Source organism: Gopherus evgoodei, chromosome 4 (genome assembly GCF_007399415.2).
Source record: "Gopherus evgoodei ecotype Sinaloan lineage chromosome 4, rGopEvg1_v1.p, whole genome shotgun sequence".
NCBI classification, from domain to species: domain Eukaryota; kingdom Metazoa; phylum Chordata; order Testudines; family Testudinidae; genus Gopherus; species Gopherus evgoodei.
This window is the reverse complement of record NC_044325.1, coordinates 83811874-83831921: the sequence shown is the minus strand read 5'-3', so window position 1 is coordinate 83831921 and position 20048 is coordinate 83811874. Positions and strand designations below refer to the sequence as shown.

Below are 20048 nucleotides of genomic sequence, written 5' to 3'. Positions count from 1 at the left end.
ATCTCACAAATATAATTGTCTGTGTATAATAATGTGCTGATAATTTTTAAAGAATTACTCCCCCTGCCCTGCAGGGGGACACTGAGCTAAAAAGGAGTCTCATATGCAATATGACACCCAGAGAATTCTGAGAGCAGCAACCTTGCAAGTACACCCATACATAAAGAATACATAGCAGGAATAAGGGAGACACAAAAGAGAACATGGGAAAAAGGAGGGGGCAATCAAATAAGTATCTTAGATGTCTGTACACTAATGTAGGAAGTATAGCAAGAAGAACTAGAAATGCTAGTTATTGAAAACGCTATGACATAGTTGGCCTCATAGACTTGGTGGGATAATATATGACTAGTATATTGGTATAGAAGGGTACAGGTTGCTCAGGAAGGACAGGCAGGGAAAAAACGGGAGATGTTGCTTTGTGTATATATTAATTAAATGTATACACTTGGAAATAGGAGACAGATTTGTTGAAAGTCTCTGGTAAGGATAAAAGGGATAAAAAGCAAAGGAGATGTCATGGCAAGGATTTACTACAGACCACCTACTCAGGAAGAAGAGGTAGATAAGACTTTTTTTTTTAAATTAAACAAAATCATGCAAAACACAGGACTTGGTAGGGAAGTCCCCCATCACCACCCAAACATCTGTTGGGAATATAACACAACAAGGCACAGATTATCCAACATGTTCTTGGAATGTATTAGAGATTTTTTTATTTCAGAAGGTAGAGAAAACTACTAGGGGAGATGCTGTTCTAGACTTGATTTAGACAAATATGGAGGAACTGGTTGAAAATCTGAAAGTGGAAGGCAGCTTGGGTGAAAGTGATCACACAATGGTAGAGTTCATGATTCTAAAGAATGGTAGGACGAAAAACAGCACAATAAAGATAATGGATTTTAAGAAGGCAGGTTTTAGCAAACTCAGGGAGTTGGTAGGTAAGATCCCATAGGAAGCAAGTCTAAGGGGAAAAACTGGGGACTGGACTAAAAGATCTTCTGAGGTTCCTTTCAGGCCTACAATTCTATTATTCTAAGATTGTTGGACACACGTAACAGAAATTTGATTTAAAAAATAGAAGGGGAAAGTAATCCAGCTTCTAAACATAAGATTGTGTGTGTGTGTATATCTATATCTCTACACACACACACCACACACACACACTGCAAAAGCACCAAGAGTTACAGAGAAAGAACTATACACAAAGCCTAAATTCAGCATTTCCCTTAAAAAGTTAACAATTGAAAACTAGGCTAATCATTGTAACTCCACATTTGTTTTAGATTGCTTTATTTCAGAAATTTTCTTAAATCTGTGGCAGTTGTGATCCAAAATCCATTCTCCTTTTAAGTATTTTTCAAGATCATTCTTCAACCGTCATAGCATAATGATTTCTTAAAAGAGAAGAAAACAGACCTCTAGTGGAAAAGGTGAAGCAAATACACTACAAAGCTGTATTTTATCATGGAAGTTGAACTCTCAAACAATGCCAGCTCAAAAAGAGATGAAATAAAATAACTTTAACAACTGAGATTGTACAGATCTGGATGGAAACTCAATCCAGCATTTAAGTTCTACAAATTTCTTTCCACCAGCTGAAATTACATTCCCATGTGTGATGTGACAGACAATTCTGGAACTGCACTGTAGCAAAGATAATTTTTTTTTCAAATTAAGTAGTTGAGAGGTGTGCATAGATAAGTACATACGGTTAGTAAGAGAGAATATATTTGGCTGATATTTAACATATCAGCTCAGAAAGTCTCCCATGTAAGCCTTGTGGTTAAATCAGCTTGGCATTGGGTTAGAATTCCATAGTGCAACCTTTAATAAGTACGCAATAGATACAATATCAGCAGCAGCTAAAACAGTTAATGTTACATATTTTTTTCTGCCAGTGTACCATGTACCAACTTTTCTATTTCCTACTTGGCTGTGCTATTTTACATTATCCAACTGAAATAATTAAATCTTACATATACTACAGAGCTGCCAACATGTTGAATTTCATTTCAAGTCAAAAGTAGACTACACTGAGATTTTTAAAAAGCAGATAGTTGTGCCTGGGAATTGACGGTCTTTTGTAAAAACACATCTTAACTATTTTGAAAGGGTAATTAAAATGGAACTCCTAGAGGTGTTAAGTTGGCACTTCAAAGACCCGTTCATAGGGGACAGGTTTTTTTAAATGATGCACTATACAATTTATAAGAAGAGGGAGCCAGAGGAAATAAGAAGTACTTGAATAAGTTAGAAGTTACTCCTCCTTTCTTCCTCTGTCCCCAGAAAGAGAATCTGATTTTATTTCCTACGCAATAAAGAGAGGAGGAATATGAGAAGCAAGTCTGTCCTTAGAAAAGAATGGCTGTCTGAAAAGGAAGCGGAGAATTGGTATATGTGTACATGATGATGCAACACAAATGTCTTACACGTGTATATCACATAGGCACTGTTAAGCACAATCAAAGCCTAGCATTAAGAATGCTTCAACTTTGTCTAAATATGGTTCCAGCTAAACTGTTTGGTAACATCTTGGGCAAGAACAAATTTTGTCCCTTAAGCAGCAAACCCATACATGCAGACACTCAATTCAACAAGTCTGTCCTCACGTTTGTCAGTATTTTCCCTGGAGAAGGTGGTCTATATGTGCAGAGTATAGCCACTCAGCCTGGAAAATAACATTCCCTCCCACACTCCATTCACATTACATATTTTAGTAGGCTGGGATGCCATGAAAACAGTGGTCTTCCAGGGCATAGTACATTTCTGATCCCATGCAGGTGGGAGGGGAAAAAAAAACAAACAACCCAAAGCGCACACACATAAAACCACCTGTTATAAACATGGTGCTCTGACAATGAAGTTTGTAACAGACTGGACCTTTGTGCGTTAACTCTCCTCCTTCCCTGTGGTTGGTCCTTATTGGGCTGCCCTGTAGTAATATTTACACAATAGACGTGAGGCAAACCCCACTTGCCAGCTTCCTCAAATCAGAAAAATATTCCATGCTGACTGGGAGATATTCATACATTTATGCACGGCCTGGTTCCGTATTTTCTGTATCAGATTGTCTGTACGCCTACCACAGGACAAATAAGGTTTTTTTTTGTGTTTTAAAAAAGTAATCTCTGTGTCTATATACAAATCTGAACATAGTGTAGAGTTGAAAAAATTCTATACATTAAAATCCATTATTTTCCTATTAGCAGCAGAGAGTTTGGACTAACCAGCTTCAAATGAACAAGACTACATTAACATGGGATGCAGACAATCAGTCTAGAAAGCCAAGAAATAGGCATAGGAATCTCCTAGGTGTTCTGGGTTTTTTTTAAGTAAATGTAGTGTTTGTGAAAGATGCCACTACAGAAACTAGAATGTGCTTGTTTATTATAAGAACACATAGCAATGCAAGTTCACCAATACTGCCCTAATAGCGGGCTACCATCCTGTTCTTTTCTAGGTGGTGAGGGTGGATAACCTACTATGCCCTGAAGCTCTCTAGTTCAACAAGCCATCACTACTTTTGGCACTATGTGGACAATTGTTTGCTGAGAACTAGAGACAGACCCTCCACCACATTTCACACAGGCCACTTGAGTGCCATTTGATAGGAATGCTTTTAGATCTCTGGTAAGTTTGGCATGTCAGGTGTGACCAAGAGGTAAAAGTTTCCATGATCCCTGAGCCACCTAGTATATATCCTCTTCCTCTCTGTCGAACAATTCTCACACCAATATGACCTACCACCACAAAAAGCATCCCTACCAATGCAGAACTTTAACCCATCCAGCACCACCTTAGTTATAGTGGAAGAGTGTCAGCCATGTTTTTACACAATTGCAAACAAGGTGAACATACACATTATGGGAGCGGGGGGAAAAGAATAAATAAGTTACAGGGAGGTCTAAAAGCCATAGTTTCTATCAGCATTTCCTCAGTGATCTCAGCACATTCAGCAGAAACGTTTGTTTAGCCTTTTCTGGGGCTGTATTGCATGGATTTTGTAGAAAGCTTTTCAGAAGTCCAAGATTGATTCAACACCATCATGCGGGTTCCTGTTTGAATGTTTCTGAACATAATTCCCTGGGAGGAGGAAGATAGAGAGAGACCGACAGATGTCTAGGGACCGTGGACTGAGACCTAATCTTACTTCATATTCCAAAATGAACATGGTAAATTCAAAGTGTTGGAGTTTCCCTTGCTGTGCATTCCCTGGCTAAGCTATAAAGGCACTTAAACAGTCTGTACTTTTGTTTCCTTCCTCTATTCTTGCCATTTGGATTTAAGTCCATTTAGACTGGTCTGTATTCCAAGGTGAATATCTCCTGAATCTGTAGCAAGAGACCATCTTTCATAGTTCAGCTAGTTCACTTCCGCTACAGTACGTGCGTTGCATCCTCCCGGGCAGTGATGTAGTCACGCCAGAACACCATTCTGGTACTATTAAGCAGCAGCTGCGGCAATGAAGTCAATCCACCTCTCTAGATAGCAGGGGAAACCGTCACTCTGAACTGTCTCCCTTTGAGCAGCCCCATGACACCGACCCATAGTGGGGGCCACTCTACTCACCTACCCTGCCCAGCTCAGCCCCTGCTCCCTGCCATGCTGCTGCTTCTCTCAGTGTTTCTGCTGCTGGCAGCAGCTGGTCACAACTTTGCACACTGCTTCCACTTGGTGCCTGTCCCAGCACTGGCACCACCAACAGCCTCCTGGCGGCTTCATATCTATTTTAGTTAAAGCAGATGCTCAGCAGTGACCTGTTTTGGTCTTGCTTTGAGCAGGGGGTTGGACTAGATGACCTCCTGAGGTCCCTTCCAACCCTGATATTCTATGATTCTAAGATGGTGGCAGTGGGTGCACGGCAGCTCAGATGCTCCCAGGGACAAGAGGCTGCTGTGTCTGGTCGGGAGCCCTCACCAGCAGCAGCAGAGTTTTGGCCCTCGTGCTTCGTGCCTCTGGCTGAGATAGGTGAGAGGGAGATTGACAGACAAAAGGACAAACCAGCTGAGACTGAAGAGCAGATGGGCAGAGAGCAGGACAAACGGGGGGAAGGTCTATGGGGTAGGAGCACAAGAGGTCAATCAGGACAGGAACACTTAGGCAGGTGCACAAGCACAGAAAGGATCCCACAGGACAGAGGGGCAGACAAAGTAGTCAGTGGGGGCAGCTGCTATTTAGCCCTCAAGGAAGAGCATGGAGGGGGATGATCTCAGAGCACTAGCTGAAATTGGAGCCAGAAGCTGGAGGTGCCATTTCCCAGGTGCATACAGGAGAAACTTCCCTGGGATTCCTAGTCCTGCTGTGTTAACTCCCCAGGGAGATGTGACCTGGACCAGCATGAACTAGTTGTACCCCTCTCAGCCTGCCTGTCCCCTGGCCCTTAGTCCCCTTATGCTAGGCACTGCTAGCCTGAGGCCCAAGTAATCCTCCTGCTTTATCCTCTACCACCCCCACATGACCTCCACTCCTCCCAGCTGCTTCCCCATCCCCTGCTTTCTGCCCCTTTCAGTAGCTTTTCAATACTTCCATATTTAGGACATCTGGGGCATTCAGCTTCAATGCTTCACTTACTCACTAGAAGTGGAATTTGACCCAAATTCCCCCAGTGTAGGAATAAATTCTTACTGAAGAATTTCACCTTTGATAACACAGCAATACTTCCCTCACTTAGCTTAATACATTAACAGAGAAGAAGAAATATTTAATACATGACCCACAGAGGAAAAAGCTTGTATTACCAAAGGCAGCAAATTCTATTCTGTTAAATTAGCTGCATTAGCAAGCAGAATGGCATTGTTCAACCCAGATAACTGCTCTTATCGTGAAGCTTTTCCCCTCTGGAAAATCCCTTCGTTCATGCTCTTGTCCTTCCAATCTGTTGTGGAAGAACAGCAGTATGGGGTTCCCTTAGTTAGGGCGCAACAGACTATACAGCCCCATCAGTACTGCGAGGTTGAAAGCCCTCTTTCCGTACACTGTTCAAGTCTAAACGCGTTACAACCTCACAGCGCACCAGAAGAGTATCATCTTTTACATAGGTTCTTTGCTTCAAAGCTTGCAGGTGCATGAATGTCACATAACCAAAACCTTTTGGGTTGCGGTGGATTGTAGGTCTCTGGAAGGCTAGAAGCTCAGGTTTGGCTTCCATTACTTCTTCGTGATTCTGCCTTGCAAGTCCCTCTGATTGATCCAAAATAGAAAGTCGTATGGTGCCCTGAAATGGCCAAGGCAGATGACTGTCATATTCTCCTTGCATAGTATGGACAAAGAGGGATATAAAGTTAGCACACCGCTGAGAATTTGGTAACTGGATATGCAGGCGCAAACACAGTTTGTAGCCTGGTTTCCCAGTGTAGAAGCCAGGGCTGTGGATCACAACAGGTCTCTCTTCCTCTTGGGCTCTCAGATGTGCACTGAAGTTCTCAATTTTCCAGATGTAAATGCCGTTACATTGTTGTGCCTCCATTTCGGCAATTTTTTCCTCTAGATTTTGGATATTACGTTTGAGGTCTCCTACATGAGCGCTCTGAGTCTCCATTTTAGCAATAAGCTCTCTGATCTGGTGATCTTGTCTTACCAGGCGACCTTCCAACTGCTGAATGGTTTCCTTGAAGTTCTCAACTTCTGGGTTGCAATCATATGTGGCAGGTGGGACATGTGAGAAGACAGACGGCTCAAAGGATAGGCCACTGAGGTAGGACATGGGAGTTGTGGTAGTAACACTAATACTCCGGAGAGTCTGAGCCATCATTCTCATGTGAACCTGAGTGTACTCTTGCATATGACGGGCCAAATCATTCCTCTGCATCTAGAATTTAAAGAGACATGACATCATAAACTCTTGAGCAGCAAAAACATTTCCTGCAACTAAGCCACAAAATACTGGGCTTCAAAGATAAACTGCAGTGCATAATAGAAATGGCTTTAGCTAACACAGATCAGCTGGAACAAGAACTAAGACAAAACAAATGATGTGACAAAGTCAAGTCAAGTCCAACTGAGAGAATTTTGTTTTGAACCAGCCTTAAGATCAGACAGGTCAGAAAAATAACCAGTCCATGTGCCTGTAGAGAAAAATAGCGTTTAAGTCAAAATGATCTGTTAAAATCATGATGTAAAAGGTAATAGAATTCTTCCACTACTTTGCATAAATTTAATACTGCGACTATCCTGTTAGCAATCAGCAATGTATTCCCTACATTGCACTGCAGTAGTGGCACCAGAGCCCTGAATATGACAGTGTATTCAGGAAAGGCAAGGAGAGCACTCAGTTGAAGATGAGAGAAATGCACCGTTAAAAGGAAGTACTGTAATTGGAAAACTTGGAACTTTCCCCACAATTAGCACTGTTTCACCAAAAATCATAAGTTTGAGGATCATGCGGATTTGAAGTATTCGCCACTTGCTTTCCCTAAACTACAAGAGTTACATACCTGGCATTTAAAAACTTTCATAAGACAAAGTTACAGAAGACAATTGGTATTTAAGCTTAAAATATACTCTGAAATCAACACAGGTTAGAACACCAAATTAAAACCACCCCAGAAAATTATTAGATTTAGGGCAGACTTTGCTAAAGCATCCGGGCACTTATCTAATCAAGCTCTCATTGCCTTCAACAGAAGCTGAGTCAGGTCAATAGACAGCTTTTGAAAGTCAAACTGTAAAAATCAAGCCAGGAAAATTTGTGACACAGACTGGATGAGAGGTACTGAGGAACTCTTTGCATTGATGTGCATAAAAGAAAGATTTACCTTTTCAGGACATCCAAAGGCACTGTATGTACATGGTACTGGGGCAGTAGGGCAGTCATTATCATAATGATTAGGCATCTAAAACCAAAATGAGAGTTAAAGGTTAATTTTTTTTTATGATTAATAGTTTACATTGTCTTCTTCAGATCAAAGTCTTCTTGTTTCAGAAAAGAAATTATGCCATTCAATCACAGAACACGACGAAAGAATTGGTGACTGTGTATGTTAAGAGCACAGCAACGTTCCAACTCTCAGGATCCAGCTGAAATACGTGGCTATCCTTAAATACAACAGATTTCAACATTTTAATGGAATAATGACCAACCACACACCACTAATTTGCACTTCAGTAAACACTAAGTGTTAAAGGCATTTAGTAAATTATTGCAAAGTAATGCAGCAACATCACTGCAAGTCACCCCAGCGTAATATTCCTTGATAACTGTTATTCTCTGTAAATTTCAGACTCCAGGAAAGGGATTAGTTATGTTGACCTAGAGGGTGACAGGGCGTCTCCAATGACAGTCATCTCAGTGCACATTCTTACACAATGTGTGTACAGTTGACTTTAGAAGTGATTAGAACCCTGAACAAATTAGCCTTCCAGGATCAGCCATAAGTAGAAGCAGTTGCCTGAAGTCCTGTTTGACTCCATGTACGATCACCACAATAGCCAGGCACTTTGCCATGTACTCCATGGTTCCAGTCCAGATTTCTGCATAACATGGATTGTTGACAGCAAACTATGTGTTTAAAGTTCACCTGAACTGCAACTGCAGACTGGAACACCATTTAGAGCAGTGGTTCTCGATCAGGGATCCCAGAGGATAGGGGGCGATCAGGTTTCAGGAGGTCTGCCAAGCATGGCTGGCATTAAGATTCACTAGGGCTCAGGGAAGAAAGCTGAAGCTCCGGTGCCTAGGATTGTGGCCCAGGACCCTGAGCTCCAGTATCCAGGGCTGAAGCCTGAGCCACTTAGCTTCGCGGTGCCCCTAGTGGTGTGGGGCCCCAGGCAATTGACCTGCTTTCTACCCATTAATGCCAGCCATGGCTTTTATACGGGGAAAAACAGCTGTTGTGGCACCAGTGGGCCGTGGAGTTTTTATAGCATGCTGGAGGGAAGTCAACGAAAAAGGTTGAGAACCCCGGATTTAGAGGAAGTTTGACATGTGAGGAATCAGATACTTACATGGGTTACCATAAAATCTTAAATTGTTTGCAGCTAGATAGGTTAAATATTATTTAGGATGCACTCCAACCTGACAGACAGATATATGGCAAAAAGATAGGATCTTACCTGTTCTCTGATCAGCATTGTATTGCAATATTCACAAAACACATTTGCAAGTGGACAGTTCTGGTCATGAAGCTTCATTTTTTGAAAAGGTGAGAGAGAAAACGAGAAGTATTAGTAACAATTAAATGATCATTAAAAGAGAAGGGAGCATTGATTACCCTGTGTTCTAGATGTCTATGTAAAATTCTTGATCATTTATTTTTTAAGTCTCAAGCTTTGTATCTTTCTGGATTTAATTAGGAAATAGGAAAGTACCCCCTTTCAGATTCCTGAATGAGTCTTTTCACTTTCTGGAATTTTATTCTTGTCTTATCAGAAATTCATAGTGATAAGTCCTATTTCTGATTCTACAAAATTCTGATTCATTTGACATTTGTGAAGTTTGGGTTTAATTAACTGTATTAAGGATGTAAACATTTTAAATAATTTTCTTGTGTAATTGATATGAATATATTAAGAAGTCTTAACATTTGACAAAAAAGGGTCAAAGGGTCACAAACATGATGTGCATTAATGTGGGAATTTTCAATGGCAGATTTTGAAGTGCTTTTCAGATAAACCTAATATACCCCGAGACAGATTATTTCTATAAAGAGATAAGGAAACGAAAGCTCAAAACATGGAAGCCAGATGCTCAATGTCACCCAGGAGTCAGAATCATAGCTAAGAACACAATCCAGAAGTTTTGCTCCAACTCTCTTGTTCTAAGCAGAGATTTAGGCATTGGAGTACAATCTTTCCAGCAGGTAATATGTTTGTGTGCAGAGCAAAAAAGCCCACCAAACACCAGTATTTTTGTCCTATCCTGTTATTCTGGCCTCTCCCCCTTTTCTTTTTAAGGTCATTGTGGGATGCTAATGCTGCCAGCTCTCTTTGTGAGGTCAAAATTAAAGGTGCCCTCTTATTCAAACTCTTTTACCTCCCCATGCACCATTGGGTCTCCAAAAAAGGTTTAACCAAGTATGACCCCACCGTGACACCACACACACACACACAAAAGGGGGGAGGGGGGCGCTAGTCTTCACCTGCCCAAGAGAGGACAATCCGGAGGTCACATCCTCCTAATGTCCAGCAAAGCAGGACGCAAAGCTGTTTCTGGATCAATTTACTATCCTGATGAACACCCTCTATTGATACTGCATTAACAATCGAGGACAAATGTTACAGTATTTTTCATCCACTCCAATATGTTTCAACACGTGCCTCTTTATCTTCATAAGCCATAGATGTAGCACAGTTTGGACAGCAGACCTGCCGCCGTGGGCATTCCAGTGTCATGTGGTTTTGCAGCTGGTTCTTCGGGAAGGAACTCTGGCATTGTAGGCATTCCACAGAGCAGAAATCACAATTCAACTGATGCTCCTGCATAAGGAGCAACAAGACGATGTGGTATTAGAAACCCCCAAAAGTGCTCCAGGTACCAGCTACTCATACATATCCAAGATGGAGCAAAATGGCTCCAAGAGGAATACAACTGGCACCTTTAATATTCTTTCAGACCCCAATCCTGCAAAAGGATTTGCCCACATTAGCCCTTAAACCCAGAACCTCAATGACTTTTATTGCAGTCCATATGTAAGAGCTCCACAGCAGAGCCAAGGATTGAACAGGACTATAAATTCAAAGCTCTGCACAAACATTAATACTGAAGAGTCATCATATGGCTACTTTTTACAGTTTAACACATTGTTTAATTGGACAATTTCCAGGAATATTTAAAAATTGTTTATATTTTATTCAGATTGCTTTGAGCAGGTATTAACTGGCATTTTGGACACTGGCTATAGAAAGCATATGGTTGGTGACAAAGATAGGCCAAAGGGAGACTAATATGATGAAACTAATACCACTATTATTAACATTATAGGCACTATCTTTTCCTGTATGCAAGCTGTGACATATGGCTTGCAGTAAGGTAACTAAGATCAGCCACTTATTTCTTTCAATTAGAGAAACAGAACCACCCTTGATCAAACAAACAGCGGATTTGAAACCACAACCACCAATAAGATGAAGACCATCTACACAGAGTCATTTTAGAGATTTTTTTTTAAATTTCAAAATGGGAACCTATTTTCCATTTTTTTCAAATGATTCTTACCTCTAGATGTCTCAGCTCCATCTTCAGAAGACAGCCCTTGTTAGGACATCTCACCTTCAGTGAGAGGATTTCCCGTTTGGCAAAGTTGTCAGGGAAGAGTTGGTTTTCGAGTAGAATTTCATTATCTACTGGACATTTGTGACCTGCATCTCTACCATAAAAAGAAGAGGATGAGGTGATATGTATGCATAAGAAAAAAAAATCTAGCACATTTCAGACTTTTCCCTACCCTTACTTTAAAGTCTTCTCTTACACTAATCAAAATTTCATATTGTCATAATAAAACGTTAAGGCAGGCGTTGGAAATAATGGCAATTACACAGCAACTAGCAAGAATTATACCATAAAATATCCTGATAACTAATGTTACCAGAATACTACCTGTACGTAGGTTTCAAAAGAATTCCATTTGTAGTAGCATTCCCTTGGGTTAGAATAGTATTAAGTTTGCTCAGACCCAGCTGGATGATTGCACTGGTAAGCATTCTGGGAATAAACCTGCAAGGAGGATGCACAAAGGCTAATAATTTAGGTTCTCATTTCTGCAGCCATTTCATGAACAATTCCTATTGAAATCAATGGGTGTTTGTTCCACGCACAAAAAGGATTTGGAATCAGACATTTAAAGAGTTCTGCACCTTTTGTCCCTTCTCCTCTCACTTTTTTTTAAAATGTGAAAACATACCATTGTTACAAGTAACACCTACGATTACCATAATTAGAAGTTGAGAAGCAAGTATTTCTATTTTTTCCAGTTTGTTTACTTCATATTTGACAGCACTTTTGTCTAGTCAGTTTCCCCATTACCTCTGTATAATCAGTTAGACTCCTTTATTTTGTGTCTTTCACACAGCAACAGGAATGAGAAAAGCCACAGGTAAGATGTCTTAAAGTAACACTCAAGACATAAAAATGACAAGGGATTTGGGGCAGGTGTATCTCAAGCCACTTTAAGAAAAGAAATTGACTAGATTTCAAGTGGTGCCCCTTAAAAGTTTAATGTATCATTTTCCTCGTTTTACACTCATATATGCACAGGTCACATTTAAAAAAAGAGCTGCTATGTAATGCAATTCAAATAGCAATTCACCCATACTGTCCCCAACTCCTCAATTTTTGTCTGGAACAGTGGAGATTACCTGGTACCTGCCTTCAGCTGTGAACCAACACATGCATATGGGAATGTACAAAGTTAAGTAATATAGTTAAACAGAAGAATTCTGAATTGTGGTACTAATGGACAATACTGCTAGCGTGAAAAAACATGGATTAAACATTACTCTGAGTGCATTGTGAGTCAGAGGGCCTTTGAGGTTCAAAGATAATTGGATTCGGAAGTGGGGAGAGGTAGATAAATAGTGTTGTTCACTTGATAAGAAAATCATTGGCCAGCACCTACTCCGTTAGATTACTGCTACAGAAAAGGGAGGTAAGTTTAGACTTTAGAAAGAGGCCATGACCTTCCTTTTTATGGTTTTGCTTTCAGGAGATGGTTTGCCACAAGAATCTCACTCTCCTAAACAAACGGAAAAAACAAAGCAGCGGTCTGCAGTTTCAGATCTCATAGCTCCCCAGTCCAAACACTGATCTCAGTGTCACAATACACAAACATTCATTCTACTTACACCTACAACCGGAGGCTGGTTGTTACAGGTACAATGTGGTGTAACGCATTACAAACTTCCTGCTTATAATTAAGTTTATAGTTAGCAACTGGACCACATTAAATAAAAATCAGCAATTTTTCATGGCCAAGGAAATGGGAATTGCCTCAGCTCTAAAACGGGGATAACACACATCCGCCCCTTTACAGAGATGGGATAAGGATTAGCTAATCAATGACTGCAGAGTAGTATATAAATGCCAATTATTTACAACAAATATTTTAAGTAATGTATTTGGGAATTTGATGCACTTAAGTGTTTGCAAATGTGACATTAAGACTGGTTAGAGCCGGGCTTAGTGTGGAAAGATGCTATACACAGTTCCCATACACAGGTCAATATATGCACCCCAGTACCAATTTGCACTGCTTGTTATTCAAGATTGGGGGCTTTCCTGCAGCGGCACCGACTTTTTGAGTTCTCTGGGGGTGCTCAATCCTTCCCCCAAGCCTCCACCCTGCCTTTGCCTCCCCCTCAATGCCTCCTGCACACTGCTGAACAGCTGCTCGCAGTGGGTGGGAGGCACTGGAAGGGAGGGGGAGGAGCTGGGGGCCTGCTGGCAGGCGGGAGATGATGGGATAGTGGCAGAGAAGCTGGGGCCCACCAGTGGGTGGGAGGTGCTGGGGGGGCAGGGAGGAGCTGCCAGCGGGTGCTCAGCACCCGCTATTATTTTTCTATGGGTGCTCCAGCCCCGGAGCACCCACAGCATCAGTGTCTATGCTTTCCTGAACAATGACTGAAAATCAGGGTAAGTTGTGCCACGATGAGTAGTTCTTGTGACATGGCCAAGAATCTACTAGTAAGTACACTGTGATCTGAATTCAAAGCCAAAGCACCATCCAGCCTCTAAAAACTGCTCAACAAACCTTTGCATGTCTGAGCAGCTTAACTGAGAAATGTAATGGTGCCTCTGTACATGACTGCTTTATTGTGATTATATTTTACATATGCCTATCAATGAATATTCAGATTGGGAAAGAGGCAGGAAGCTTAAAAAAAAAAGATAGAAAGTGAACTAGCCTAGTCAGGCTATAAGTAGCCACTGCTACTAGAGATAGCTCAGTAAGACACTCAATGGCAAAAGTTAATTGGAGAAACCTGAAAGAGAGAAAAAGGTAAGATTTACTTCATCCTCAGCCTGATATTTAACAGAGTAGCCTGTTTTAGATTTTTTTAAGCCCCAGTCACATTCTGGTTAGGTCAAAGACTTCCTTGGCAACAGTTCGCCTAACACCACAGGCAGGCAAGCCCCTCACCTACAGTAGTAATTAAAACGTTAGGATTTTCAGTGAAGTTACTGAGTTAAAAACATTTTTAAAAAACTCTTCAGTGTTTTAAATGTTACTAGTAAAAAGCACAAGCATAGTGTGCATTGCACATTCAGATTCCTTGAGGAGTTTTAGATTATTTTCTAAAGGGGTTTTATGACTATTGCTACTATAGCTTCAGATTGGATAATATGGATGGATGCACTGACCAAGGTAGGCAAGTCCTTGAAGTACAGTCCCATATTAATGATGTGCAAGAACATTTAAATCCTATGTTCTAGATGTTTTGTGGATGGGCTCTTAGACAACGTGAGCAATGATGCTGCACTGGAACAGCTATAGGCTTGGCAGCCTTGGTTTGCTGAATCCCCTTTGTTGTTTTGCCCTATAAATAAAAACTATATGGCATGACCTCTAGCTCCGATTTGCAAGTCATTTGACTAGTTTTTCCTTTCAGCTGTTGAATGCATTATTTGCAGATATCTTTTTTCCTACTGTGCAGCTCTACAGATTGTTGGAAATTAGTCAAGTTACTTGCTGATTTTTCTGCAAGTTTACAACCAGCTGTAGTGGCTGTTTCAGAGATAGCCTCTCTTTTCCTATAGTATCACAGCACATATAATCAGCTGAAGTGCTTCTGCTTATGGCCCCCCAAACTGAAATGGGAGGGAAAGTGGAGGCACAGTGTTTTTCCAGTAAGGGGCATTTGACTTTAGAACTCAAGCCACTCATTTCTGTTGGTCCATCAGATGTATCATATCTCAAATGTCAGAAAACTCCTCAAGTGCTACATAAGTTTTGGCCCAATGAGATTATAGGGGACAGAAAACTGGAGTCACATTTTATTTTTTAAGTATTATATTGGTGCTTACAGATTGTTTTTTGGTTAGCAAATTTTAGAAGTAAAAATAAAAGCCAATACCTCTAGTGTGGAAACACACTAACAGTCACCTTTTCATTTCCTTTGCTACTGAAGTCATTTTCTTTGCTACTGTAGGTCAAATAATCCATCCCTTAATAGTACCTAAAAATATTTTCTAATGCTTTACTTACAAAAAATCCAACACTTTCTGAGAAGAAATGTAATTTACTGAGATCCAATCCACATGATGTATTTGTAGCCTACATGATGTAATCTAAAGTTTATTTTTAAAAATTTCTAACCCTGGATGCAAAGATAATTTTTCAAATGTGAACTAAATGTAACCAATGCAGTAACATCTTCCCAAGTCTGCAGAAAGCTTGAAACAATGCACTGAGGTCTGAACGACTCTGCCTCTTACTAACTGGATTAGAGTATTAATTCTAAAGCCCAGTGATGGCACTTCAGTATCAAAATTAACTCGGAGGCATGGAAAAGGGGAAAATAGAGATGGAGAAGGACAAGAAAAGACAGAAGTAGAGATGGTTTAAAGGGGAACAGATTTTCCCTCTGACTGTGACAATCACATACTGAACAAATAACTAAACAGTTACTATATAAAAGTCAGTTCTCCCCTTGATCTCTGTGGAAGCCTCCTGTTGATATCAGTAGTGTGCTGTGAAAAGTATGCACCCTGAATTAATAACCTGACTGATGGGCCACAATTAAGCATGGAATTCAGCCCTGTCCTCCAAATGTTTGACACTTGCACTGCAAATCCCCTATTTTCACTATCACTAGTTCTCACTCAAACCACACTGCAGAGACGAACTTCAATAGCAATGAACCAGAGAGGGAATTACTAACACCACTCAAAATATCATGGGGATGATACGCAGTTTCCCAGATCTAAAAGATGTAGCACCTCTGTTTGGTATTCACCAAAATAGTCAGTGCTGAAATGAAAGGAGAAAGTTCCTTTTCTGTGAAATAAAAGCCTTCTGTTATTAGTACCCTCTTACAGGTCAAATAGATGTCACTTTAGACTGAGCAACTGCACTGTAGTAATAAGGAAGAGAAACCAATTCCCATGCACTGAGGTTTAGAATGGAAGTTTCTCCACCTGCAAGTAAATGTGTTTTCTTTTGAACACCTTATTTCTCCATGTTCCACATTAAGCAATATGATGGCAAGCACCTATTAAGAAACAGAATCTGGGGTGCAGTCATTAAATGGCAGACTATAAAAGTATCTCAAGAGCAGAAGGATTGGAAAAACAACACAGTTTTAGGTATGCAAGGATCCTAAAGTAAAGTGAACATGAGGAAGCTCTCACCAAGTGAGAATTTTCTGTAATATTTTTATGATTCCTATGCACGCCTCAGTTTCAGTATGCCTCGCTATCTGGGCGTACAAAAGGGTTAAACACATGCGGTGTTGGGTCACCTAAGCATGGGGTGGAATGAATGGGTTATTAAAGGACTGGCTGAAACCAACTTATATCAGTGGAGAATGGAAACACAATGGAAGCCTCAAGGACTAAGCAACTGGCACTTATGGGAAATCTCTGGCAGGCAGAGCATGTAAACTCAACATGGGCCAACAAGCTCTGCGTAAGAGTTGGCTTTTAGGATGGGTTCAGCAGCTCTCACCTGGGAATGACCATGAGACAGAGCTACCCAGAGCCAGAAGCAGATTCCATAGTAGCTTGGCCACATGGAAAGCTGACTTGCTCACAATGGCCTATGATTTAACCTTTATTTATGGTGCTAACCTAAGGACTTTCTCATGCTGTGTTCCAGCTGACTAATAAATCCGACTCTGTATTGAAGGCTGCCAGATGTCACTGCAAATACTTGCTGAGGTGCATTGGTCCCTTAAGAGTGTAAAATTCTGACGAGAAGTCTATCTCTGTTGGATTCACTGAGCAGAGCTCACAGTGCGAAACAGCAGCGCTGGAGCCCAGATGTTCAGTCTTATAGGTTCTGAGTCCATGTGGCCTACCCTCAAGGAAGAGTGGGACCTCTTGAGGGTCTGACAAAGAGTGGTTCCTCCAAGGGTCCTGTTTAAAAGCTGGGACATAGCAGAGCTCTTGTATATCCATGACAGAACTCTGACAGAAAATTTTAATTAAAAAAATCTGCCTTTTTAATCAGTGAAGCTGTTTTTCCTTGAAGTGGTTGGGAGACTAAGGCATTTCTATAGCTCCATATTCACCTAAGTATCTAAGTGATCTGCTTGCAAGATCAAAAGATACTACATCCCCTTTAAGTGTTTTGATTCCTGGTGCAAACTTAGTCATAAAATCCTAAGATTAGTTTAAGCAGAGGATATATGCTGGGGCTACTGCACACAAGAAGTCAGGCAGAAATAAATCCTGGAGTCCTGATTCCCAGTGGCCTGGCCTAACTTCATATAAAAATACTTAAAAGCCTGGTATCAAAGACTTGTAAGTTATCCAGGTATATATTGGATAACAAACTCAGTTCTAGTGAGAAAAGTATACTATATATAAATTGCACACAAGAACTATATTAAGAAAATTAAGATTGCAAAGTCATGCACCCAAAAGCAAAAGAAGTAAGGTGTCCATTATTGACAGTGAAGGTAATTAACCAAAGGTACGGTGGATTTTCCATCCATCACTGGCATTTCTAAAATCAAGACTGGATGTTTTTCTAAAAGCTATGCTCTAGAAATTATTTTGGGGAAAGTTCTATGGCCTGTATTATGCAGGAAGTCAGACTAGATAATCACAATGGTCCCTTCTGGCCTTGGGATCTATGAAAAAAAAGCAAGTGTTAGAATTAAGGTTACCTATGCAACTCTGCTTTATAAAACAGTCTTTAATTACATGGTCATATACTCCCCGCTCCTGCACATCTATAAGTCCCTGTCTTATTCAGTGCACAGGACTGACTGTGCTCATTTAATTAGCAGCTATTTAATATTTCATTTTATACTTGTTTACTGCTCACCATTCAAGTTCTGTTATGAATACAGAATTAAATTCTTCATGGCTTTTCTGTGGCTATCATCACTATAGTACGAATGCTTTACAAACATTAACGCAGGTCTGCACAACTCGTAAAGCGGCGAGGGCCAAATTACTCCAAAGAAAACAGCTGAGGGCTGAAACCCCCCGGCCCCGTGGAAACACCTCCCTGAAGGACCTCCCGGCCCATAGAAACACCCCGCCCCAGCACCGCCCAGCCCTTCAGAAACAAACTCTCCTTCCCCAGCGCCGCCCCACCAAAACAGCTGTGGGCCAAAAAGGAAGGTTGGGGGTGGGGAGGCGATACTTGATTTTAAATCAACCAGGGACTCCCAGCTGAAGAGGTGGCTGGGAGCTGCCAGGGGCAAATTAAAAGGCCCGGGGCTCCGGCGACTGGGGGAACCTGGAGCTTTGCGGGACTGGGGCAGGGATTTAAAGGGCCCAGAGCTCCTGCCGCTGAGGGAAGCTCGAGCCCTTTAAATCCCAGCCCCAGCCCATCCGCTGGAACCGCTGCCTGCAGCCACGGGGAGCCCTGAGCCCTTTAAATCTCAACTGTGACCGGGAATCTCTGTGGGCAGCCCAGAGCCCTCAGATTCCTGGCTGCGGCTGAGATTTAAAGGGCTCAGGGCTCCCTGGCGCTGCGGGCAGCTCAGAGCCTTTTGAATCCCGGCCACGGCTGGGATTTAAAGGGCTCTGGGCTCCCCAAGCTGCGGGCAGCTCAGTGCCATTTGAATCCCCGCCGCGGGCCGCACAGTGAGCCTCTGCGGGCCGCATGTTGTGAACGCCTGCATTAATGCATCTATCTTCATAACAAGTCAAAAGTATCCACTAATTTTGGGTGTCAAGTTTGAAAAGTAACTAGGACCTGATTTTTTCAGAGTACTTGGCACTTCACACATTCTAAAACAGCTCCCACTGACTTCAGCTGCAGCTGTGAGCATTCAACATTCTTGCAAATCAGATCCCAGGGTCTCAAGTCAGGTATCCAGAAAATGAGGAACAGTCAGTAACTTGCCCAGCGTCACATAGGAACTCCGGCAGAGATAGGGATAGAATCCAAGTCTCTAGGGCAGCATTCAACTGCCTAAGCCACGAGACCATCTTTTCTCTCCCTGTAATACCACATCTCATTCACTACACACCTTCCAACTTCTATAAGGAGTGAGGCCAGACAACAGCCTCATATCACAACACAAATGATTAATACCACGAGCATTGTCCATCCCATGCACAGAATGGGGCAGGAAACCTGCAGGAAAGACAGTATGTGATCATGTAGTTAAAGACTGTATCATAATTAAGGGGTGAAGAACTGGAATGTGTTACCTAGGGAGGTGGTGGAATCTCTTTCCTTAGAGGTTTCTAAGGTCAGGGTTGACAAAGCATTGGCTGGGATGATTTAGTTGGGGATTGGTCCTGCTTTGAGCAGGGGGTTGGACTAGATGACCTCCTGAGGTCCCTTCCAACCCTGATATTCTATAATGGGCACATACAAGGGTGACAAATTAAGGTGGCATAAGCAATTTTAATTCTGGCATTTACTAACTTCTGAGTGCTTGACTTTGCAGCCTTAACATTTTGATGTAGTTTTTATGGATGTTATTTCCCAGGTTTTTTAAAAAGCAAACTAACCCCCCCCCACCCCAAGTTCTATCAGGTAGAAACCCATTGATTTTTTACATAGGTCACCTAAAAGGTACTAACCCTGCTGATCCACAGCACAGATCTCAGCTACTCACTCACTTTGCTCAGCGGCAGAGCGCAGTAGTAGTTTGTCATCCTCTCTGTAGGATAGGCACATTTTACTAATGGGTTCCTGTGACCAAAAGCACCCCTGTGTTCACACCCTACATACTACTGTAATAATCGTGGTACAAAATACGCCTTGTAAGGTATCTTTGAAAACTAATAACTTGCGGCTCAATATGAAATTTTAAATGCTTGTGAAATGTATGCAGCAACATTGTATGTAAAGTTACGAGTTCCTCCTGTGTGATGGTGTTAACACATCTTCAAACTCATGCAAAAGTCGTTAAACAGGTCATCCTAAACAAAGATATGTAAATTCAGGTAAATATACATTCAAGTAGTAAACAGGGCCCTT

General features: G+C 41.5%; 1 protein-coding gene across 4 annotated transcripts in view; it reads right to left on the bottom strand.

Annotated features, from left to right (window-relative positions):
• Positions 1-908: 908 nt before the first annotated feature.
• The window catches only part of TRAF6 (TNF receptor associated factor 6), a 39587-nt gene continuing 20447 nt past the window's right edge, over positions 909-20048 (bottom strand). For 2 of the 4 annotated variants that reach the window (XM_030560021.1, XM_030560022.1), the window contains exons 3-7: positions 11156-11306; positions 10258-10416; positions 9055-9126; positions 7758-7835; positions 909-6811 (exon numbers count right to left, since the gene is read on the bottom strand). In XM_030560021.1, the coding sequence (XP_030415881.1) occupies positions 5930-6811; positions 7758-7835; positions 9055-9126; positions 10258-10416; positions 11156-11306 (1342 nt within the window). In that variant the 3' untranslated portion in view covers positions 909-5929. The remainder of the gene's footprint in view (positions 6812-7757; positions 7836-9054; positions 9127-10257; positions 10417-11155; positions 11307-20048) is intronic. The other 2 variants (XR_004000054.1, XR_004000055.1) reach the window with 2 other exon arrangements.